Raw genomic sequence first — 25,939 nt, forward strand, 5'->3', positions numbered from 1 at the left:
CCACAGTGGCTGATCACTCGAGGTCTCCTAAACCCCTTGAGGTGGGAGGATAGAGGCCCCATAGATCCAGGCATTAGAGGAGACTGATGTGAATTGGTCATGTTAATGATGCCCAGGCTAACAGTAAACACCTGTGGAGAGCAGACACCAGTGCTGGCATACGGTAAGTATAGAGCACAACACTGATGAGAAGTAGATGGGAAATGGAACCAGCAATAGCAATGTTAATCTCAGGTGTGCACTCTTTGATCTGCTCTGCCCTTTACACAGGGGTGCCATTCCATTTGAACAGGCATCCATGGAGATTTCAGTGCAGAAGCATTTTATCACATACAGTTTGCATTATAAGCTTCTGTATGCAATAGGTAATTTTAAAGGACAGGAAACCAAAAGCATTTCTTTTAAAGAACAGAAAACAGAATGTTTTAAAAAACAAAATAAAATGTGCTTTAAAAACAGAAAGCAGAATGTGTTTTCCTTGCTTGGTCACTCACTCATTTACTTCCTGCACTTACTTCCAGACAGAAAAGACCCTGGCCTTTCATGAGGATTGAGTCTGACTGCAGCTAAAGTGGGGAAATAATCACATTTGTGCTGAAGCTCAGCTGAAGCTGAGAGGTTAATCAACACAACAAATGGAGTGCCAGACCCCCTTGAATGCTCATTTATACACTTCTGTTTCACAACTCTCCTCTTTAAAAAAAATGAATGTGAACTGGAACATTTTCTAACAAAACTAAAAAAAAAAAAACACCACACTGAGCTATTATCCTTCCTATGAAGTGCCTTGTTTCACCTCATAAAAAGAAGTGGGGTCCTTCCTTAAAAGTGAGATTCTTTCTTAAAAGCCATTTCTAGAATCTGCTCACTGGTTGCAGTGGACAAAAAACAAGAAAAAGCATTTTGCAGCACTTTTTTACTGTCTGATATAAATATTTTAATTATTTACATTTAGAAAATAGTTTTAAATCTTCAGTCTGAGACATATCAACATAATTGCGTTTGCTCAAAACTGTACAGATCGATTTCTTAATAAACATAACCTACAAACCTGAGACACTAGGAGGGCACAAATACAGCAGGAAACTTATGCTGCTTTTCCAGTGCCTGGTACCAGCTCAACTCGACTCGACTCTAATCAACTTTTTTGGTTTTCCATCGGGCAAAAGTTGTGGATAGTACCTGGTACCTTTTTTCCCAAAAAAGCCGTGGGCTATGCATGGCAAATTGTGGTCACTCACTCACTCACTCACGGACGACCTTTGAGGGACGTTTTGTGGGACGCATGCGCAGGTGGTGCCAGCTAAAATGTGTTTGCGGAAGTGAGTTGCGCCGTGGGTCTGGACGGTTACATGCTTGTTTGGTATCACCTCCGTTGAGGTTCCAAGCGAGCTGAGGCGATACCAAAAGGTGACGTGAAAACACTGCAGACCACTGATTGGTCAGAGAGAATTGTCACTAGGTTAGCTCACCCTCTTGCGTCGCCTTTTATGCTAATGAGCAACCAGAGTCATCTCGTCGTCTGAGCTCTGATGTAGGATTTCCCAAACTCTACTGTTTTTTTTAAGCAGTCTTTTGTCTTGCTGCCTCCAGCCTCTTCTGAAACAAAATGTGTCTCCTTGCTGCGACCAACAGCCAAATACCGAGAATCAAGAACACCATCCCTTCAATATCCTCCATTGTTCCTGTGTGTGTCGCGTTGAAAATGACGTCACGGCAGTTTCATGTGGCGTCGCTATGACGACCAGCTACATTGACGGGGGTACTATCTGCAGTAGAAAACTAAGTACCTGGTATCAAAAGCGAGTATAGTTGAGTAGAGCCAAGTCGAGTTGAGCCGGTACCATGCGGTGGAAAAGCGGCTTTAGCAAACTCTTGCTACACAGTAGCAAAGATATATCAAAGACCTAACGATTGTATATATCAGAGATTAATGATTGTACTGGATCCAGTCAACACAGAACCAAGGAACTGCAAAATGTATACTCTGATGTTTCAGCCTCCCACACTGCAGCGTATAGAAATCAACAAATAGTGGCCGACTTGTGAAGACACAAATACGGTAAAAATGTCTGACATTTATCTTAATATTTCTTCAGGTGAAAGAGGGAGATGCCAAAGTGCCCAAAGTATCACCATACAGCAGATGTGACTTTAGCTCCTTTTTCCTTGAAAACAGCAAAAGGAGTGTGAAAGGCCAAAGCAATAGAGTCTCTGGTAGTCCTCTCAGGAGCAGTGTTGAAGGTGGGCAGGTCACAGCAAGCTGGTGCTAACAGGGTCATAGCGCGCCGCCCGCCAGCAGGTGTGTGACGGTCCAGCTCTGTCCGCTGCACTGCTGCAGGGCCAGCTGGTACCCAAACTCATTATTGCCGCTTTCCACCAGCTCCAGGCATCGCCTCGACTTCCTGTTCTGGATGGAACCTCCCTGAGAACACAGAGAGGAGCACCTGCATCAGGTAACGCGTCGGCCAGGGAAACTGGCCCACAGTGCAAACAGTCCCACAGATGCATGCCCTCTGATCCACCAGTACGGCTGCTCTTTTTCTCTCCAAAGCCACACCCTCAGGTAAACGATCAAACGCTATGGTTTAATTGTCAATATAAATTACAATTATCTAGAAGAGCAGGGAACTGGGATTGCAGCTTTGAGGTGGTTGTAAGTACAATTTTCAGGTGAGGCTGTATAAATGGATAGCATGCAAGTTGTGCAAGGCACTCTGGATAACAGAATTCTCGAAAGGCCTAAGATGTAAATACAGTATTTCAAATATGGAAGTAATGAAGCTCAAGTGAAGGCTGGTGTGAGAGAGCTGTAATGGTGTTACTGCACAACAGGACACCAAGAAATCAGGTTCTATATCTCTCGGCCCCAGCTCTTCTCTCCAATGCTAATGATCCTTTTTTCTTCAGTGCAGTTTACCTGAGACTCCAGCAGGGGGCCTCCCACATACCCCAGCATGCACAGAGGGACCTAAGGTTTATTAGCAACAATACACCATTAAGCTTAATTAAGTCTCAGTAGGAAAGCAAGAGTCCACAAAAAAGATAAAACCTTTACTACTGTTACCGTAGCGAGAGAAACAGATGGTGATCTTCCAAACAAACTGTGAATGTCCACAACCAACTACATTAGGAAGGCTAATAGGAGGGACCTATTCAGCTGTGTGTCTCTATATTGATCCAATCAGCTGTGTGTCTGTACTGATCCAATCACCTGTGTGTCTCTGTACTGATCCAATCAGCTGCATGTCTGTACTGATCCAATCAGCTGTGCGTCTGTACTGATCCAATCAGCTGTGTGTCTCTGCACTGATCCAATCAGTTGTATGTCTGTACTGATCCAATCAGCTGTGTGTCTCTGCACTGATCCAATCAGCTGTGTGTCTCTGTATTGATCCAATTAACTGTGTGTCTGCACTGATCCAATCAACTGTGTGTCTCTATACTGATCAATCAACTGTGTGCACTGATCCAATCAGCTGTGTGTCTCTGCACTGATCCAATCAGGTGTGTCTCTATACTGATCCAATTAGCTGTGTGTCTGCACTGATCCAATCAGCTGTGTGTCTCTGCACTGATCCAATCAGCTGGGTGTCCGTACTGATCCAATCAGCTGTGTGTCCGTACTGATCCAATAAGCTGTGTGTCCGTACTGATCCAATCAGCTGTGTGTCCGTACTGATCCAATCAGCTGGTATCTGCAGTCTGACTCATAGTGTGGGGGGAGGACTGCAGTGGTCAGGTTCTGTACTGCATCCACTGCCCCATTAGGTCCAATACAGGGCCAGCTGTGATGGATGTGACAGATGTGACTTGTTTTTATTCTCCTGTTTCTTCCCCTGACACGGCTCTGTGGCTTGGCCATGTAAAACCGCCCTCATTAGGCTGACAGAAAGACTATCGGGGAAGGACAGTGAATGTCTGGCACAGAGACCACAATCAATAACGCACACAAGCCATCGATCATTTAGCCACACTTTCATCAAGAGAAGCTCAAATTTCATTTCGTTTTACTTTAGGCTTCCATTTGGTCAGCCGACAGTCCCCTTTCATCCACTGTAGTATCACTGTACGAGAGATGCATTTGACTGCGGCTCAAGAATTAGCTTACGTTGGATAACGACCAAAAAGGATTTTCCAGCTTACAACAATTTTGTAGCAATGTTAAAGGAACATTACCAGGTACATTATGTGTATATGAACATGGATACAGCCAGAGAAAAACAGCTGTTTGGTCTAATCTGTCTTAGGAGGACAGGCGGATTGGGAATCATATCTTCAGAGTTTGAAAGGAATATTTTTCTTTGGCCACATTCTGTCGTCCCTCCCTCCTGGCTCCCTCTCATGTCCCATTTGGCAGCTGAGAGCCTCTGCCGTTGCTTTTAATGAACTGGAAATGAAAGAAGCTTCAAAGTTCAAACCCTCATAAAAGATTCCAATTAGAAACCAAAGAAGCATCATTCAGTTCAAACCGTTTTGCTGTTTATTACATAAGAGCAAAGCAGGGAACTTCTCCATTTACGAACCAGCCCCACTCAATTATAGTTTATAACTCAGAGTCTGTGAGGCTTCTCTGTGTGTGATCTTTCCCTGGTTTACTCTTTCAGGTTTGTCCATCCCATTGCACATTATACAATACATCTATGTGTATGACTGTTATAATTTTGTGTTGCTTCTCTGGGTTATATTCTGTGAAACAGCATGTGGCAATTCCTTATCTCTAAATACTGAATTACATCCAGTTCCAAGCCTGATTTGAATACATTCCACCTACTGAATAGCACTTGTAGACACCTGCTGATATCCTCAACATTACATGAGCGTACATGCATGGATGAAGTATAAAATGGAAAGTAAGATGGGTTTATTATTTTTGCAGTAATGTGACTTTCTCAACAGATTTCTTTAACTTCTGCTGATGGAAGCCGCAAGCCTTTTAGTTGTATTTTTTTTTTTAAATGATAAAAATGTTTTATTTCAAGTACAATTTAGTTGGTTGATTTACTGATTGATTGGGTATGTTTAAGCTACGGTGCATAACGTGGTCAGAACTGATCTTAATTTTGTGCAGTCCTAATGAAAGACTCCACGGTCACCAGACCAGCATCACATATATTTCAACAGAAACGCTGTTCAGATGCTGCTCTGAAAAATCCAGTACCAACAAAATGATTATCAACTACAAGCCTTCCCCCATTCAGGAATGCTATCACAGTGGGTTGGTCCACAGCAGCACAGAGAAATTGAAGGTCCTCCTCAGCATATACATGCGTAAAAGCTACCTTGTACAAGGATAATTACCCGGACCGTTCTCCACTAAGCTCGCTCGTTTATTCAAGCAGGCAAAATCCAATCAATATGATTTTATCTCTTTCTTAAACAAAATCAATTTCCCATCACTTAAATGGTGAACAATTTCTTCTGGTCAGGAAAATGAGTTCTCAACAGTGTCTCAGAAGCTGTGCAGTACAGAAGGAATCAGACAGCTACCTGGTTCCTGGTTTTAACCAGATGTGACTCGTTTTGTATGTTAATACCACACAGTGGCCGAGACCTGGTACATGCCAGGAGCTCTCTCTTAATTTTGGACGCAATTTAATTTCAAATTTAGAGGCATGTGAGTATTAGAAGAGACCTGCAGATCAGGATTATGTGTATCCAGTACCCATTTGTTTTAGATTTTTTTATTTTATTACTTTGAAAAGTCCTTTACATGCATGTGTTCCTGTGTGATGGATACTCGATTATTCAAACAAATCTTCTTTGATTTTCAAGCGTGACACAGACCCAGATTTGTAGGAGTGTAGCAGAGCATTCTGATTTACTATCGAGCTGGAACCCCCAGGGGCTGTGATGTGAACTCACCAGGGTCAGATCTGTGAACTTAAGTGCTAACACAGGAGACAAATGCATGAAAAAAAATAGATAATATACATACATTATAAAAATTAATATTTCAAAACGAACCAGTCAGTAGACTGATGTGGACATGCATTAGAGCCAGAGAAGAACATGCAGTTATTATTAATGAAATCGTGTGAGTCACATGTCACGCAATGACAGCGAGCTGGATGTGCGTACAGGCATTATAAATTGCAGTGTGCTGCTCTGAAGTGTGTGAAGGACGAGTGCAGATCTAGCATACGGTGGAGCTGGCGCATCCTGGCACAGAATCAAGCATGTGGATTTGGTGTGCCGCTCAGAATTAAATTATGTAGGACAGAACGCAAGGCAGTAGCTGCTAGCAGGAGACGGGGTCATTTCTAAAGGTGGCAAAAATAATTACGGTAAGCGTCTGTTATCTGGGAGGCACTGAGGCTACGGCGCAGTGGTGCAGAGGACAGACTGTGCATGGAGGATTTAAACCAAACTTTTCCCTACAGTCCTCTCAACAGCGACTGTAAAAAGGAGTACAGCGCTACACTAAACAGAAACACCCCTCCTGCGTGTCACTGAGTGTCAGTGCTGGGAGGCGGCTGCTGTGAAACGGTTGCCGTGGCGCGCTGATGCGGTTGCCATGTCCGTGCCTCCCTGAGATGTGATCGATGCTGGCAGCTGGGTTTGCGTGATGCGATGAGCCAGCCCCGTATCCCTGCCAGGGCTCTCGTGTTAGCGACTTTGTTCCCACCTTCTGACTCCAGTTACAGGAGGGGGAGAAAAAGCACATTCAACACATTTAGCACTACTCTGCTTTGCGCTACTCTCCCAGGCTGACAGGCTCGTGAACATTAATTTCATCATCGAATGAACTGATTACACCTCTGCTTTTCCCGTGTAATCATTCCAACCGAAGAAAACCTGCAGTAATGTAAATACACAAATAAGAGAGGGTGCAGCCACGGTTCGGGAAGGCTCTAACACTCAAGTGTGCTAGGAAACAAAACTTCTGTCGAGCAAGATTAATTTAATTACGCTACCAATTTCACAGGCCTGTGCTCACTGCTATAGTTCACAGTTATTAGGGTATTTTACCAGTGCTCTGACAGCCAGTAATAAGTCTGATATGATCCTTCGTACCTGACCATAATGTTGATGAGCTGAAGTTGAAGTGGATCTGGGGATATGCCGTATTACCTGTTGTTACAACATGCTTTAGCAAATGAAGACGTGCAGCTTTATGTAAAGTGTTTTCTGTGTGGTCTCGTCCTGGAAAAGGTTTATATAGTATAGCCCTAACCTCCCCTTGCTTGAATCTTTTCCATACAAGTTTTACTTGCCAAAAAATTTTCAATGAGTTGCTTATAGCTTTGTGAATGCCTGGAACAGATCAAGGTCACATTGCCTTACTCAAGTCAGTGTCAAACAGGAGGACCTTTGTCCTCAACCACAAAAGTATACATTAATTCTGTTTTAATATAATAGCACCCTTACTCATTATAAAGGACTCCACTGAGAGAGGCCTTGGGCTGAGTGCTCTCCCAGCTTTTTCATGATGAACATCTCAATAAGAGTTCCACTTGAACCCCGTGACACATCTCAAATGCTTACATTTCCACACCTTCCTACTGTCAGTCAAAAGAATATTTTCATATATTACATAAAACAATGGTTATCTAATAAGTTACAGCAAATATTGAAACATTTCTAAATAAGCTATGCCTACATGTTGCTTTTGATCAAGGTGCCTGTTGACATTTTTCAAAGCTGAACAGAATTAAGGGCAAGTTGCACACTGAAATTATAGAGATACAGAATTATAGAAATTATAAAAAGTCAATAGATTGACTTCGCTAAAAAAGCACAAGCACATTGAGGCAACAGTTGAGGATGGAACTTCTGCGCAATTTTGAGATGGCTATTGAACAATAATAGTTTTGTAGAAAATTTTTAATTATTTTAATTGAAGTTAATATTAAGATAGGTGGGAGTTCAGACAATATGGTGTGTGTGTGTGTGTGTGTGTGTGTGGCTGGAGGAACGGTGCACAGAAGACTGGAAGCTGCAGGTTTTTAATGACAGTTTCAGACCTGGTGAAGACTGGGGGTTTGAGGAATGTAGAATGAGTCCAGTGAACTGTGATATTTCCCAGACACTGGTGGAGTCCCTGGAGGAGCTCCGTAATGAGAATGAAGCTGGTGGTACAGAGCGCTGAAGCATACTGGCATACAGCTTCCTGTACCAGACTCCTCCCTCTCAGTCACAGGCAGGGGGGCCTTCGCTCTGTGTTGGAAGATGGATAGGGCTTCTGCTGTCCTGACCACAGTGGGAAGGTCATTTCCACACCCGGGGGGGGGGGGGGGGAGCGCAGAACAGACAGGTGCCTGGGCACACTGAAGGGCGGGGGGGGGGGGGGGTTCTCTTTTGGTAGAAGTGTGGGATAGGGAGATTTACCTGAGTAAAGAGCCAGTAGAGCTTCATTCGCTTGGCTTTGGCATAGCTGCACTCAATGAGGCGAGGCCTGCTGTTCACATCCACCAGGCACTTGTTGTCGTCATCATCGATGGTGGGGCTCAAGACCCCAATGTGTAACTGCTGAGTGCTGGTGTAGTACACATTCTGGAAAGACACAACATACAGGTGCTTACTGTTCCATTCTGGAATAACATAGAAAATCTCAGCAGAAAATAAAACCCTTAATGAGGTGCAACCCTTACTGTGAAAAGACAACAGATAGATATATTAATGCTGAACATTTCCTGAATTTTTCAGAAATAATAACATCTAGAATAACACTGTTAGTTGCTCTGGATAAGAGAGTCTGTTAAATTAATGTAATGTAATGTATGATAAAGCTGAAACAAAAAAGAACACTGACAGAAGTCTGACAGCCCATGATGAATACGTAATTTGTAAAAGTGCAGGGGTAAAGGGAATTAAAAATAAATCTTTTTTTCTGCTGTGGTAGCTGGTATGTGTAAGGATGTTGTGCCTTTGAGGAGTTACATTGTAGGTCACTTTCAAGAGAGATGCTGCTTTAAGCGCTGAACAATCTAAGCAGTCAAAGTATCACTACACACAAGGGCACATCACCCAGGCAGACACTGATGAATAGTCATTCCTTTATGAGCACCGTGTGGCATTGCGTGTTCGCATACTTGCTTTTTAATAAACTGCTAACCACAAGAAAATAACTTTAAGAACATTCTAGGTCAAGGATGAATCGGTATAAATCTGTTTAAACAGCAGAATAATTTAGGCAACATCCTCTTGCATGTTTCTAGTCATACTGGAAGTGTATAATGAATGGTCAACATTAAACACAGTACACTTGCACCAGTTTATACTGAGTGGCAAAGACTACCCACAGTGCACCAGTGTAAAATGAATGGTAAAGATTGCCCACAGTGTATCAGTGTATACTGATTGGTAAAGATTACCCACAGTGTACCAGTGTAAAATGAATGGTAAGGATTGCCTACAGTGTATCAGTGTATACTGAGTGGTTGACATTAAGCACAGTTTTACCGTGTCCTCCTCTTTTCTCTTTAAAGAGTTAGTCGTGTTTACCTCAGAAGGGGTGACTTTGTTTTAGGTGATCCCTCTCTGATGCCATCACTCTTTTCCTATTCTATAGTCTCTAACACGGGGAATTATACATGGATTTATGTAAAAGATCCAAATGCCCTCATTGGTCCTTTTCATATCACACAGGACATGGTAACACAGGCCTCTGGTAGGTTTTTTTACATTTCCAGGCTCTAAACTCACATCCTGATGTCTGTCCAAGTCTTAGCACTCACACACTTTCAATGATGTATTTGTGGGTATTTTTTTCAATCCCAGTGCCATTAGCATGGTGCTTGTTCATGAGCATTCTTGTGATCCAATAAAGATATTACAGAAAGCAAAGATGGAAAAAACAAATGGTCAGTGATGTAATGCAATTCCTTGCATCGTTGGATGAGCAAACAGTAGGCCTAATTAAGCCATTTTAAATTTAAGATTTTTTCAATACACTTTAACTGTATTTTTAATGCATTTAATGCTCTTTGCTTCTGTCGATTAATTGAACTCAAGGCTATACATCTATAGTGCTGACTCCTGACTGCAGCTGGATTTAGTCCAGAAATTCACAGTTCTGTAAAAATTATCTGCAATTCCCTTCACCGAAGTGTCCAGAGATGCCACTTCAGATAAGGGCTCAGTAAGAGCCTTCCACCACTTGTAAACTACTTATATGGGACAACCCTGAACCCTTGCTCACTCAAGTGAGAACGCACATAAAGGTCAAGGTCATAGCTAGGTTTCCAATAACTTGTGCATTTACAGTTCCCATTAAATATTTTTACACAATAGACAATTATAAATCAATAGTTTGTCTTAAGCTAATATTCATATCTTATCATCATACATACATGCAATCTTAAACAATAGATAAGACTTCAGATGTCAGTCGTATCTATTGATATGGATGCTACATTGCATTTCTAAATTTCACTCCCTTTTTTCATATTTCTGCAAAGAACATAGATTCACTAACATAAGCTATTAATCTATGAAGCACCTAGTCCTGCCCTAAAACTAACGACAAATGGAGGTAATCCTGTACATATAGAACTGAGTAGGATCCAACCTTTTTCCTCCAGAACAGCCTGAATTCTCCTCAGCATTGATTGGATATTTAACAGAGAACAGGGGACAGTGCAGGCCATTGGACTAAAGTGAGGTCACTGTCATGTTCGTAGAACCAACTTGAGGTGATGTGTGCTTTGTGACATGGTGCGTTATCCTGCTGGAACCATCCACTTGAAAAAGAGCAGACTGTGGCCATAAAGAAATACACATGGTCAACAACATTACTCAGTTGGTATTAAGGGGCCTACGTGTGCAAAGAAAACATTCCTCACATCATGACACCACCACCAACAGCCTGCACCATTGACACAAAGCAGGTGGACCCGTGGATTCATGTTGTTCATGCTAAATTCTGACCCTACCATCTGCATGTTGCAGCAGAAATCGAGATTCATCAGAAAAGGCAACGTTCAATCGCCCAGATTTGGTGATCACATGCCCACACTGTAGCCTCATCTTCCGGTTCTCACTGTAGCTGACAGGAAATGAATCCAGCATGGTCTTACAAGACCGGAAGTAGCCAACCTGCATCAAGGTTCAACACGCTGTGCCTTCAATGATACCCTTCTACACATAGCTGCTGCAAACAGCTGTTATTTGAGCATTTCTTGTTTCTTTTAGTGTGAACGAGTCCACACATTTTCCTCTTACTTCTCAGTCAGAAAACTGACAGTTCCAATTTAAGTAAATTGTCAGAAATAAGCACTTAAAATCATACAAGAAGAGCCGTTGTTGACTTGTATGAGGACAAATGTTCCAGATGCACTAAGTGTAAATAATGGAATACTCAGTCAAAGCTATTTTCAGTGCCATTAAAAAACTGGTCCTGAATAAATGTTATTACTGATGGACTGGTGTGAAAACAGGCTATGATTTTTACTGTAAAGTTGCAGTATACCACATTGCAACTCCACATAAGGAGACGTTTTTTGGTCCACTTTGTCTACAATACATGTATTTAAGGTTCATTTAATATTTTAATTGTAATATTTATATTGATTTGTGGAGATAACATTTTCAGTTACCCTGCCTAATAAAAATAAATACGAATATGAATATTTCTCATCTGTAACGGTATCAATGTTCATGCTGCATCTTGTTCACTTAATCTTCCTAGAGCCATAACATGGAAAATCAGATTATAGAAGAGGTATGAAGACCGTAATGCACATTTGCATTTATTCACATTTACAGAGTCATTATAATTATGTTTTATTTAATAAATATGCACATTGCTGTCTATCTACAATCTGCCGTGTATTAAATATGGACAATGAACCAGCAGAGAATTCCTCGTGTATATGTCCCTGCATGAAAATTGTCTGAATGTCTAATTTTCACATGATGCACTTAGATAAAGGCTTTAAAGCAGAAAAGTGTAACAAGATTTTCACAATGCCACAGAAGCCTATCTGTACAATTCCAAAAGAGATTCAAATCTGACATCCCAAGACCCAAATAAGAAGGTATCTTTATTTTACCAAAGCTGTGTCTTATTTCTTGCTTTCTACAAGCGCAGACAACATCCCTGGGCCACGTTCTTGCATTTGCAATAAAAAAAGCCGTTAAATTATAGCGCGGAATCCCTTCAGTCCGTGGCAGTACACTTCACTTATTTAGCAACACACCCGAAACAGAGGCTCAGCTGTGCATGCAGTCGCGCTGAGGCAGAACCCGTGCAGCCGGGGCAGCCCAGGGCCCACCATGCCAGTCTGCCCACCATGCAACAGGGCTCATGGTGGGCCAGTTTCATTTATGACAGGGAAAATGTTAATTCCAATACCAACATTTAAGCACATCGTTTGATGGTCAGTACAATATCTCTGTCCTTCCAAGCCCAAAAGTATAACGAAAAAAGACCCAGTGCTCTGGAGAATACCTTGAGCAACATTTTTTTCAAACCACAATTTAGTCAGCAGTGATTGTACTTGAGTGATGCAGCACAAGTTTCTCCTTTAGTGGTAGAACATTTTCCACGAAGAGATAAAAAGCACTTGAGTGATGCTGTGCTATTTCTTTGTACTGCTGAGAGAGCATTCTTTAGTTAGCCTTGTTGGACAGATGGAATTTTCTGGAATTGCCTTTCAATTTATACATTATCAGTAAGTATAGAGGGCACACTCAGACAACAAATGTTTGGCCAAATCTTCCCTGTGAATAATCACAGCTCTTGTGATAGGCTCCTCGGTCTATGGAGAAATTCTGTTTTCCAAAAACCTAATGCTATAAATCAGAATACATCTCACACCAGTCTTCACAGATATGCAGAGCTTCAGCAATGCACACATTCAGCAGGAAAAAGTTGATGGTACAGGTAGCATCAGGTACAGGCAGCTTCAGGTACCTGTTGGCTACCGACCCGCCCAACCCCCAACTCACTGACCTCCCTTGGCTACACATAACTACAAGCTTCAAATTTAAGAAACTGTTGCTAGCCTACCAGGCTACCAAGGGGACTGACCCTTCATACTTTCAAAAGATCATCTGACCATACACACCAGCCAGACCCCTTCGTTGCGCAATATAGGAATTTGTCTGTCTCTCTCCAACCCTGCACTTCCCGGGCATGTCTATTGTTTGTTTAGGCCCATCGATGGTGGAATGAGCTTCCCATGGCGATCCGAACAGAGACGTTGGCCATCTTCTGACAGACCTTTTCGGACTGCGCCTCGAATCCTCACTACAGTCTGCTCAGTTTATAACGCTCTCTTTAAAGCAGAAACACTTTGAGTGAAATCTGCTTTGAGGTGAGGGTTCTGACTGTATTTTCTGCATAGAAGCACCCCCAGCACCTTTACTAAAATTCAGAAAGGCAGCTTTCAGACTGATTCCTGGTATCGATTGGAGGGATCACTGATGTTGCTCTTATGAAAACACGAGTGGCCTGCTGGAGCCCAGTTAATTAAAGTTTCTCAGTGAAGAATAATTCTCAAAGGGCTCCATTTTGTCCAGTCTTTCATTAAATTAATCAATACATTCCAGGCTCACTGGAAATCGCCCAAACCTAAATCAATGTTTTATTTTCTGCGGAGGTGTGCCAGCAAATTAAAAGCTTCAGCTCCATGTGCCTGCATGTGCCTGTGCTCTTTGTGGAAGCACTGGAGTGTGAATTTTGCACTCTGAAAATACAGCACTTCAATCAATGGTACACAGAGCTGATCCTCCATTTCGGCAGAACCCACCAACTCAGGGAAACCTCATTCACTTTCCTGCATTCATACAGATCTTCCCAACACAAGGTTTTTTCTGACTGCAATGGAGCTATCTTCAGGAATAAAGATCAGATGAATGAAATTCAAATCTGTCCAAATTAAAATGTATTTCCATAAAAGTGAACACAATGTCTACCAGACTATTTTTGGAGGACATGAAATTGACTGTGGATTTGGTCGCTGGTATGAAATTTCAGTCCACAGAGAGGAAAGAAGGAGAGAAGGAAAGCAAGGGCTTTTATGAGATAGTTACTGTGGTTATGATGTCAAGGAACAGAGACAGAATAAACATATTACACTCCAAAAACTTTCATGAGGTGCAGAGCCAAAACATCACATGAGAAAATAAGTTGTGTGCTTAACCATTTATTTACTTTCTGTACCCATTACCTGATTAGTGAGGGTCAATCACCAGTCTCTTTTGATTTGACAGTTCTTTGGCTCTTCCCATTGTGATGGATGACAATAGGATTTTATATGCTTGTTATACCCTAGTGAAACTGGAAGTGATGGAAGGCCATAACACAGTTCCTTAGAATGAGATTAAATAAGTATTTTTAATCATATTTTTACTCAAAAGAGCACATTTTTAAAATAATAATTATATTAAAATAACCGTATATGTATTTCTAGTGTCTGACCATAAAATATATCCCACTATCGGTGTTAATTTATTTATTTATATGGTCTACTTTCAACAAGGGTGGAAATAATTTTGGACCTGAATGTATACTGTTAATAACTTTAGTAATGTGAGTTTTTGGATATTTAAAGTCAGCAAATGACACACCCCAGACTTGAAATAGACATGCATATGACAGAGGGCTGACCCACTTTGGAGACGCAGATAATGCAAGTGTTGATCTGAAATGCTCCACTCAGGTAAACAAAAAGATTACTTCACTACAGATTGCTTTTTGGAATGTATATGTGTGTGAAGAGCACTCCATGTTCCATGTTTTGTAGCAGAATGTTCATGCTGAGCAGTTCAATTTCGATACATTTTTGAAAATACAAAGTCCCAATATTTCTCACAAAATGTAATCGAATCAGACACCAGTGTTTATCTCTCCCATCTTGTAGCCTTTAATCAGACGCTAATCTTCATTCTTATCAACACTGAGTGCACCAATAACATTTTATCATTCTTCACAAGCCAAAATTTCCATCAATCAGCTATTACACAATCCTAGTAACTGTAACAAAGTAACTGAATCTTAAAACAGAATCCAAATGTAGATGTCAAAGCTACCATTTTATATAAAGCACACAGTCACATTTTGGCGCAATCTGTGATCGTTTCACTCTCCCTTAGGAATACTTTCACTCAATAAAAATTAACTGAGCTTAACTTTTCTGAAGAACCAGGTAAGAACAAAAAGTTTCCAAAGTGCCGCAGTTAAAAAAGGATGATGCTGTTCAATCAGCCACTGAAATTCAGAAAATGAGCGTGTTTCCCCACAACAGAAACCTTACAGTGGAAAAAAGGAGGGATGATTCTGCACCGCAGAAACCTTACAGTGGAATAATAAGCAATGATTCCACACCATACAAACCTCAAGGTGGAATAATGAGGAGATGATTTCGCACCATAGAAACCTTATAGTGGAATAATGAGGAGATGATTCTGCACCATAGAATCCTTACAGTGGAATAATGAGGAGATGATTCCACACCATAGAAAACTTACAGTGGAATAATGGGGAGATAATTCCACACTATATAAACCGTACAGTGGAATAATGACCAGATGATTTGAGTGCAGCATTAAGAACAATAAGGTCCCTTGTCACAATGGAGAAATATAATTAGGTTCTCCATTTTTGAACAGGATAACATTTATTGCACAAGAGCTCCCCATTTGTATTATCCAAACAAAATGCATCACTGAGCAAATGACTGCACAGAGTACAACCATTGAAGAGCTGGGCTTGATGCATTGCATATAGCTCCCTGTCACAGAATAATCCCTTAGTAATTAAGGCAGTAATTACAGTGTACTGTTTAGCTAATATAACCTCACGTACTCACGCACTCACTCATTCATTCACTCACTCACTCACTCACTCACTTACTCACTCATTCACTCATTCACTCACTCACGCACTCACGCACTCACTCACTCACTCAATTAAAGTGTGCGTGATGCTGAGAGTACTGAATAAGAGGACTGAACTGGGAGGTGGCTCAGACATCACGAGCACAATCCCTTACCTTTATGCCATCGTAATGACTAGCTGATCTAACAAAGTAACTTATGCTGCATCTCCCAAACAATGTGCTAATCTAATGAGGAACTCTGTGCATTCCTGCTCCCCATCAGAGAGACAGCCCAGGCCTCAGCCAGAGACCCAAAGTCTTCCTGCTGTGCTATAGCTCTGGTATCTGTTCTGCATGATAGCGTTAGTGCTTGTTTTCGGTATTAGTATATTGTAAATCTCATGTCTGTCATTAACCAGTTCAGTATCTCTTGGAAAATTAGATTTTATGTTTTCTGAATTAATCAGCTAGCCTACAAGACCGCAAAGTGTTTGCATGATTTCCAGAGTGTACATTTCTTTGTCTCTTTAAAACACAAATTATATTAACTGGCGATGAAATCCAGCATTTACCCTCTAGATCAGGGCCACAGTATTTGCATTTAAACAATAGGTTTCCGCTGATTTAATTAACTGCAGCCTGCAATGGGTAACCGCTTTCTGTGCTGCTGATGTTAATGCTAATTGTGCAAATCCTGTAAAGTCTAGCACACAAGTACCCAATGCATAGCACACATTTTACACTCTGGCATCTTTCTATGAGCGTTACACACGGCAGCACGGGGACGGAATCTGGCACGGGGCCTGACCACTCAGATTACCATCCAGCAGAGCGTCAGCCTGACCACTCAGATTACCATCCAGCAGAGCGTCAGCCTGACCACTCAGATTACCATCCAGCAGAGCTTCAGCCTGACCACTCAGATTACCATCCAGCAGAGCTTCAGCCTGACCACTCAGATTACCATCCAGCCTGACCACTCAGATTACCATCCAGCCTGACCACTCAGATTACCATCCAGCGTGACCACTCAGATTACCATCCAGCGTGACCACTCAGATTACCATCCAGCCTGACCACTCAGATTACCATCCAGCCTGACCACTCAGATTACCATCCATCTTGACCACTCAGATTACCATCCAGCGTGACCACTCAGATTACCATCCAGCGTGACCACTCAGATTACCATCCAGCTTGACCACTCAGATTACCATCCAGCGTGACCACTCAGATTACCATCCAGCCTGACCACTCAGATTACCATCCAGCCTGACCACTCAGATTACCATCCAGCCTGACCACTCAGATTACCATCCAGCGTGACCACTCAGATTACCACCCAGCCTGACCACTCAGATTACCACCCAGCCTGACCACTCAGATTACCATCCAGCCTGACCACTCAGATTACCATCCAGCCTGACCACTCAGATTACCACCCAGCCTGACCACTCAGATTACCATCCAGCCTGACCACTCAGATTACCATCCAGCGTGACCACTCAGATTACCACCCAGCAGAGCGTCAGCCTGCATAGGCCCATCCGTACTGGCAGCAGAACCACACTAATTAAACCTACAGTCACTGAACGCCTTTAAACAGCATGTCTTCTGCCTCGCGTGTTTATGAAGATAGCAAATTTAAACAAAATCTTAATCCCCATTCCCATGAAAGTGTTCTGGCATTTAAGGACAACAGTAAAACAAGTTTATGCAATGTATAAATGGCTGCCTTTACTGCATTTACCACAGAGAACCCAGAGTTTACTGGGTTAAAAAGCCCGTAATTCAGCCCTCCAGTGGCAAGATGGAAACAGAGCCCCAACATGATGCCGTCTTTCAGGGATTCATTAACAGTCATCCCAGACTCTTATTTTGTCTCAAGAGGAAAGAAATTATGTGGTTACAAAGTAATGACAAAAGTACACACATTGAGCATTCTGTACATGCTAACTTTGTCAAGAAAGGAAGTTTTATTTGTGCCTAATTACAATGACCATGCTTTCCTGTCATCTATAATGCTTAATTATGCTTCCCAGTAAACATTTTCTCATAAAATATACTCAGGGATTAACACTGTGTTGAGAGCTTTCAGTTTAAGCAGATAAATGACCCATCTTTACACAGCGATCCAAAAGCCTATTAACTGTAATTTTTTCTTCCACTGTCAGAATGTTTACATCCATTGTGTTAATGTGATAGGTTGTTGGGCTGTACCAGACTCATTAAGATTGATTTCTTATCTGATGACTGCTTCATCAGCATTAATTTCCTTGTTGTGTGTCCAACTAGAGCAGCCATAGACATGACAGAGCTACAAATCCAGAGCAGTTATATAACCTAAAAAAAATAGAAACGCCTAAAATCACAATTACTGTGCTTAAAGTAATCCATATTGAGAAAGAAAAGGGGAGATTTACTGTGCTAGTGAAGCACACAAAGCAGAGAGAACTGCAGTTTTCCCCAAGAAATGGGCTGCATCTGTCTGGCCCTGTGACCCAAATACAACAGTTGCATGCCTAGCTGTCCCAGGTAACATTAAATTATAATGACTCCTCGCACCCGGGGCAAGAGTGCAAAGCTGCTCTTCTCAGTGAGTTAACTGCTCACGTCTGTCAGTAGATCAGCCAGACACAGTGGTCTCTGCGCAGTCATATTTAAACTTTTGAACACTGAAAAGTTCACATACCAGAATAAGAAAAGTCACATTATGCTTTTTTACATCCAATACCAATCTTGAAATCAATAAAAAAGCATTTGAAAGGAAGCTGTTAAGCAATCATTTGATTGTTTGATTTTATCTAAAGACACCGCTTCAAAAATATTCACTAAAATAATAATCAGAATTATCATTCATATTAGAAAGTCAAACACAGATCAGGTATTGCACAGTGCTGTGAAAATGATGTTTTTTACATGGGAGATATGGGTTTTTGATCACGTTTTTCATGAAATAAACAAAATAATAATTTAAAAAGTGTGTTTCCTTTGTCTACTTACACTTACACTGTTTATAGAACTGAAACCATTTAGTGTGACAAATATGCAATATGCAATATTTTTTCACAGCACTGAGCCTGTGTACTCACAATCCTTTTTGAGTGCTGTGATGGACTCATACTCTGAAACACATCAGCATTTTTAGAACTTAAGGGAGTTCTGGCCAAAAGCGGTTCTGTGTTCTAATATTTCTGCATATATCATAGTCCTTGCAACACTATGTAAGCTAAAACCTTTGTATCGCTGTAATCGCTGCGCATCAGACAATCTCAAACTGCTTTTTGGTGCTTTATGATATAAAGGAAATATCTTGTTCTGCTAGTCTCACTGCATATGAAGATGAGATTCTGTCATACTGCTCCAAATCTCTGGTTAGCAATATTTCAAAATTTTCTCAAAAGCAAAGCTGGCAGTAAGAACATGATATTGTCAGGGATTTATTAACAGCTTCCTGATGCAACAGCGAGTCCCAGGGCGTCTCCTAATCCTATATAACCCTGATCATGATACTCTGCTATGACAAATAACAGACAAAGCAAAGCAATTGAACAGCTTCAATTTGTGAAAGATTAAGACACTAAATACATCTGAAACAAAAATCTGTCTTTCTTTAGCCTTTATTCTTTTAATCTGGGTTGAGATTCTATGTGGACTGGGCACTGCAAATGTTGAACCGACAGTTGTGATGTTGGATACTAGGAAAACTATGATCCTATATCCTAGACCTGTTGTCCACATACAGTTAAATATATTAGTATGTTCTAACCTGGAGACCTGTGCTGTTCCTCTCGTTCGTTTAAAATGACGTAAATAGGACTACATTACAATTTTTTTACAATTAGGGTATAAATTATAAGTTAAAATTAATCATAATATTTAAATATCAAGCTGATGTACGACATGCAAAATGTGATTGATGAGCTCTGGGTTCATTAGATCCCATTTAGAAATTAGCATGAGAAAATATATATGCCTTATATTAGATTAAAAATATTCCATTAAGCTTCATGGATGAACAGCCACCAAGCTATGAGTATATTTAAACTCAAAAACACTAGAAGTGTTTGGAAAAAGATTTGTAATTTGACCCTTCACTTCATGAGGTAACACAGCAGGCTGTCTTTAACCTTAGATGAGTTTACTTGTAGACCCCAGATAGCTAGATGAAGGGACAGAAAGGTGAAGTCAGCCTTATACACCAGTTAAAAACCTGTGGACATCTGGCTGAGTCACAGTGGACCCTGTGACACAGACTGAGGCTCTGTGTTGAGGAGTTTGGGGGTTTAGGGGTATGGAGATGTGCAGGGCTTGTGGAGATGGGGGGTGTGGGGATTCAGTGGTGTGGTTTAAGGGGTGGTTGGGTACTGACCTGAGGGGTCATCCCGTGACATATGTAGAGGATGGGGACGTTGTCAGTGTCAGGCCCCTGGTCCAAACACAGGTCACTCTTCAGGGAGTTCTTCAGCTGCAGGAGACAGTAGGGAGACATGAGCCACAGCAGTATGAGACATAGAGGTGCACGAGCCTAAGGCAGGAGCATGTCTCTCCCTTACATACATCTCCTGGTGAACATGTGATCCACGCATCTCCTGGGTTAATCTGTAATATAACTGTTAAAAAGCATCTCAGTTTTACTTGGAGGTGCATGTAACTAAGGTCTCATGAATGGGTGTAGCTCACGCATGCTCTCAACCATTGACTGCCATCAACCAATCAAAAGATTGCTCTCCACTTCAGAACTTTGACAGCTACGCTGATTTTGAGGTTTGTGAAGCCTTGCTTACACTAACATCTTCCGTGTTCGCGGATCTTGGAAACACTATGAGCTCGCATTCCATCATTTCAATGAGGTCCAAGAAAAATAAATGCAAAAATAAATGCCCTGTGGCTGCTGTGAATGCTGACTGTGAGAATTAAAAGCTCATTCAGAGCAGCTGGCCTTGGGACAGGAAAACAATGGATCAGCAAACATAACTTCACTTTGATTTAGGAGAGACGGGTAGAGCATATACTGTATATTATATATCAAATATTCAGAGCACATACTTTCACCACACCAGATGCCTACATTTGCATGAAGCAGGAAAGCATCCTGTGACAGTGAAAGCAGGGATAATAATTTCCTGCAAAACACTGATGGCCGGTAGCTCAGGGCAGTCTGTTGGTATGCAACAAATGCAGCTCATCAAACAAATACAAGCGTCACTGAGAAGGGGACACGTTTCAATCTTATTACATCTGACACAACTTTTATTTTGACAAACAGAAGTGCATAACAACACTGTGGAGTGACAAGGACTTGTGGATTTTAGGGTATTAGAGTGGGTTTTATTAATTTGGCTGGGTGATTGATTGGTTCATTAGACACCTCAAACTCCTGCTATTGAATGGGTCACATTTAAAAGGCTCACACTCCGTTTTTTTGTCCATCAAGGGAAATACACGTTACGGTTTGCAGCTGCGATCTTGATGATGTTATCACCCATATGCGATTGGCTGCTAATCAAATGCCACTGAGCGCTGCAAAGACGGTTATTTTTGGACCTTCCATTGCCAGCTAAGTTTTAATAAGGCTGACCCATTTCCATCTTCTAATTGCATCCCTTGAAGTACACAATATGAAATCAAACAGGGAACTAAGTCTGCAGTGCCAGCACAGATTATTCAAAAGCGCAGTTGGCAACAAGCGGACATGTTTGGATGTAAAATGAAAATGAAATATGAATGGAGCTGGTGGGCTGATGGTGGAAAGCAGCAGTATCCCGTATTCAGTGGAGGCGCAGTGATTCACACATTCCACAGGGTAACATATGCACACACATCCTGGCCCATCTACCTCGCTCCTTATCGTTCGGAAAGCTACGTATCTACAGCATTAGTGCTGGGGCACACCCAGCCCAGCAAATCTCCAGGAACCTGTGATTTAAACTTCTGTTGTGGTGCTCACTCAGTCTTCACATTTTGTGAAGTAGGACACAGACAAAAATCTTCCACCATTAATGGAAACCATCAAACCATCATGTCAACAACGGTCATTGTTTTTTCGATAGCAGACCACCTCGGAGTGGATTATCCCGCGTATTACACGGCTAATTACCTGACGACAGAAATCAATCAATAATTTGACACAAAAGAGATCAAATCACTTTAAGTGATTTTATTGAAATTAATATGAAACAAGTTTTCCAGTGTGTTCTTGCAAGTAATATAGTAAGATAACAATGGAGTAACGTCTTCTTGACACCAAGCAGCGTGATATGACAAGCGTTCTAAATTGAAGCGGTCTGCTAGCCATAACAGCGGTCATTATTCAGAAATACCAGACCATGGAATGTCTGAAGTGGCCAATCAGAACTGAGCATTCAACAAAGCCGTGTAATAAAAGATCATAATGTGTCTCCCCACTCCATAGGCGATAAGAGTAAAGGTCTAAAAGTATAAATCTCACCACTCCGTAGGCGATGGTGTCCATGTACATCCTCATCTCAGAGTAAATGTTGACGAGGTACCAGCGGAATGTTTTGCACTGCAGCCTCCTTCTCAGGGCCTTTCTCTCAGAGATATCCCCGATGTCAATTCCAGAGTCCTAAACACACATGCACACAAACATGCACGTAGGCGCACACACACACGTGCAAATGCACGCACGCACACACACAAGTAAGCACACACACACACATATATAATTATACAATGTACGACAAAGTTCTCCATGGGCCTCCTGGGTAACTCTGTGTAAGGGGATGGAATCCTGACTGATGCTGGGGGAACATAGTGTCGCTGGGAGGAGGAAGGTGTAGGTGGGCAGGGAGTTCCTGCAGTCTGCAGCTGTGCAGCCCACCCCCTCTCCTGTACTGCAGCTGCGCAGCTCAGCTGGCACACTGCAGAGTAAAAAGTAGCGACGGCTTCTGAGAATGAGCATGAGAGCACAGCTGTTGCTTACAGTCATGTTACTGGATGGCAGGAGAGATATTTACACCATAGACCCCAGCAAAGCCAGGAACGTTTCATTTTCTGTTGGATGCAATGCATGCTGGGACATTGCAGTGCCAATTAGACATTATTAGACATAGCTGTGCCTAAAGTAATGAGCACATAACTAAGAAACAGCAACGGACTAGCAACAGGTATGTTTCTTAATAAAGAGGGATTAAAATTATCAACACTTATATTTTTTATGAGAATAAGGTGAAGCAGCATCAGTTCAGGAGTTACATTGATACATATTTAGTGTATTATGAAGCAGGTTTCTTTGCATTGAAATAAATAGTCTGGGTTTTTATGACTCTTTCCAGGGAGGATGTGTCTTTGTAGCAGACAGCTAAATGAAAGCAGATGCCAGTCCAAAGCACCTGCTTAAATGTATCTAACATTATATCTGCCTATTTGACGAGCAATGAGCACTGTCAGGAGAATGGAGTATGTGACAGCTATTCACCAGTAAGACATTAGTCAGAGGGAGAAAAGCAAGCTGGCTGGCAATGAGGGATCACTGAGCTCTATTAAATATGCAGAGGTCCTGCACCACAGAGAGCTATACTGTACACAGTGGAGCATTTTGAAACTATGGCCAGCACTAAAAAACTATAGCCAACACTAAGAAAACCATGGCCAACTCTAATAACCTGACAGGGGCATGGATATTTACCATATAAAGGGATTTCATTTCACCATTAAAAATCCCCCTTTTTAATGTTCCTATAGAGTCATGTAGCATGTTCGCCATATTGATTGATTGATTGATTGACTGATTGATTGATTGATTGATTTACATCATTTATCCCCCGAGGGTAAATAATGCCCATTGTCACCTGCAGCAGATCATGTATACATTATTCAAACAGACCCTCTAGCAGACCAGAACATAAAACTACTATATAGACTTCCCCATTGCACACCAGTCTACACAGAGCTACAATACAGACTTCCCCATTGCACACCAATCCACACAGAGCTACTAAAGAGACTTCCCCATTGCACACCAGTCTACACAGAGCTACAATATTGACTTTCTCATTGCACATCAGTCTACACAGAGCAACTATATTGACTTTCCCATTGCACCATGCTTGTCCAGTGCATTTTTGCGGGAGAACTCACTTTCTGCGGAATGTTCCAGGCCATGTAGACGTGACTCTTGAACTCATCCATCCAAACCTCGGCCACCCTCAGGGCATTGCGGCGCATGTGGGCAGTCAGGTCCTCAGTGTAGGGCTTGTGAGCACGCTCAATGTGGGCAATCCTGGCGCAAGGCAGCACCTCCACACTGCCCCCACACTGCCACACCTGGTATTACAGACAAAATGCTAACACATAGCATCCAGTACAAGATCCCCTGAACAAGCAGAGCTAGAGAAAGACTCCTTTAGATGGATCATGGCAATATATCCTTTGATACAAAGCTACAGCACATTATCATTAGCATACATTATGCAAAGTTGAACATAATTTCTCTCCACACTTAATGTATGATGCACTTCGAAACAGCGTGGGGTCCTGACAGAGACAGTCGTCAATAAAGCCTCAGCCAAAATGTGTCACAGAGGAAGTCAATTTCCCGCAATGAGAGGGATCTCAAGCACAGAGTGAGGACTCCATCTGGCCACAACAAACCCAGAGCACATCTCTGGATAATTACCAATCTCCCCGGAGGATCCAATGTAATTAACTTTGAGTTATCCAACAATACATTTCTCCCCTCCCCACCATTATACGACAAGAGTAATCAACCAGCAGGAAGCTCTCAGGCAAATTGAAAGGATTCTTGAAAACTGAAAAGTTTCTAAATGAGACTTCTTCAGCCTAAGAGAACCCAACTCAACCCTGCTCCTTCCACTTACAACTTAGCAGCACCGTTTTCCTCAGAGATCACATTATTTCAAACTATTAAGATTTAGATTTGCTAGAAATTGCTGACATACACTTTTGCGAAAAATACATGGGACCCGCGGGGCGGCTTGGCTGATGAAAAACAGATTTTCTTTCACACATATAGCTGATGATTCAAAAATGAAGAAACATGTAAGATTACTTTTGGCAAAGCGCTTAAAATTCAAAAAGTAATCCTAAGCCTTTTCCCATATTACAGGAGAAAAGGAAAGCAAGGAAGAGGTTAAGTGAATTAAAATATGGAAGGAGTATTGTGTTACAAGCAGGGTTTTTCCTGGCTCACAATAGGGCTTAGGTGGTGACTGCGTGATAACAACTGCATTCAGACTGGATTTACTGCCACTGTCAACTCTATGCGTCGTCTCCCAATATTTAGCTACATCTAGAATGTGAAGTTCAGTGAAGTCTTCAAGAGACCACCGCAAAAAATTGATGTAGGCTCATATATAAAATAAAAAATTAAACGCATGACAAAAACTTAAAATTGGAACAATTTCAATTTATTTATTGAAGGGTTACACATTGTATGTGCCAGAATTATTATGGGGAAAATATAGCCTATACTGAAGGATTAACACATTGTAAGGGGTCATGAAATGCATTTCATTTTTGTCACTCAAAACTTAGGGTACAATATCAACCATTTACCCAAATGACTCCACACAAACACTTAGGAGGCATCGACTAAGACATGTCAATATGTCAATGTAGGAAAAACCCTAGTTATAAGACTACAGAGATTACTGACCCTATTAATTACTTTGTTTTACCAGAGAAGAACCTACAGTTACATCCTGTTTACATAATATCAGAGGATACTGAGATAAGGGATGGAGTAGTACTGGAAAAATGACAAAACCCTAATACAAAGAAGGCCACAAACTCTGATGGCATATATCCAAGAGTTTTCTAAGAGTGAGGGGGGGCATCTTTAGATCACTGACAGGTATTTTTACACACAAAAAACTATAGAAATACCTGATGACTCGAAGGTAATATAATATAATATATTATAATTTAATATAATATAATATAAGTGGGGGACTGTACTGATCCAGGAAACTATAGGCACTTGCTTTTGCAGGGGAAGGTGCATAATAAATCTCTTGGACTTCTCTGATGAAGTTAAACAGTGTTTTGACCCAAATCAGACTTGAGAGACTCAGTGTCAAAATGAAGTCAGTAGGAATTACAAAGCGAGTTTGAATTTTTTAATTTGGCAAATATGGAAAAATGTACATTTCTGCATGGGATAAATTGAAATTTAAGACAGTAATTTA

General features: G+C 41.5%; 1 protein-coding gene across 1 annotated transcript in view; it reads right to left on the reverse strand.

Annotated features, from left to right (window-relative positions):
* Positions 1–1,325: 1,325 nt before the first annotated feature.
* The window catches only part of LOC118214799 (polypeptide N-acetylgalactosaminyltransferase 18-like), a 75,137-nt gene continuing 50,523 nt past the window's right edge, over positions 1,326–25,939 (reverse strand). Inside the window, exons 7-11 of the mRNA XM_035395026.1 lie at positions 23,871–24,056; positions 22,219–22,356; positions 20,140–20,235; positions 8,332–8,496; positions 1,326–2,425 (exon numbers count right to left, since the gene is read on the reverse strand). Of these exons, the coding sequence (XP_035250917.1) occupies positions 2,279–2,425; positions 8,332–8,496; positions 20,140–20,235; positions 22,219–22,356; positions 23,871–24,056 (732 nt within the window). The 3' untranslated portion in view covers positions 1,326–2,278. The remainder of the gene's footprint in view (positions 2,426–8,331; positions 8,497–20,139; positions 20,236–22,218; positions 22,357–23,870; positions 24,057–25,939) is intronic.

The sequence above is a fragment of the Anguilla anguilla genome, chromosome 16 (assembly GCF_013347855.1).
Source record: "Anguilla anguilla isolate fAngAng1 chromosome 16, fAngAng1.pri, whole genome shotgun sequence".
NCBI lineage: Eukaryota > Metazoa > Chordata > Actinopteri > Anguilliformes > Anguillidae > Anguilla > Anguilla anguilla.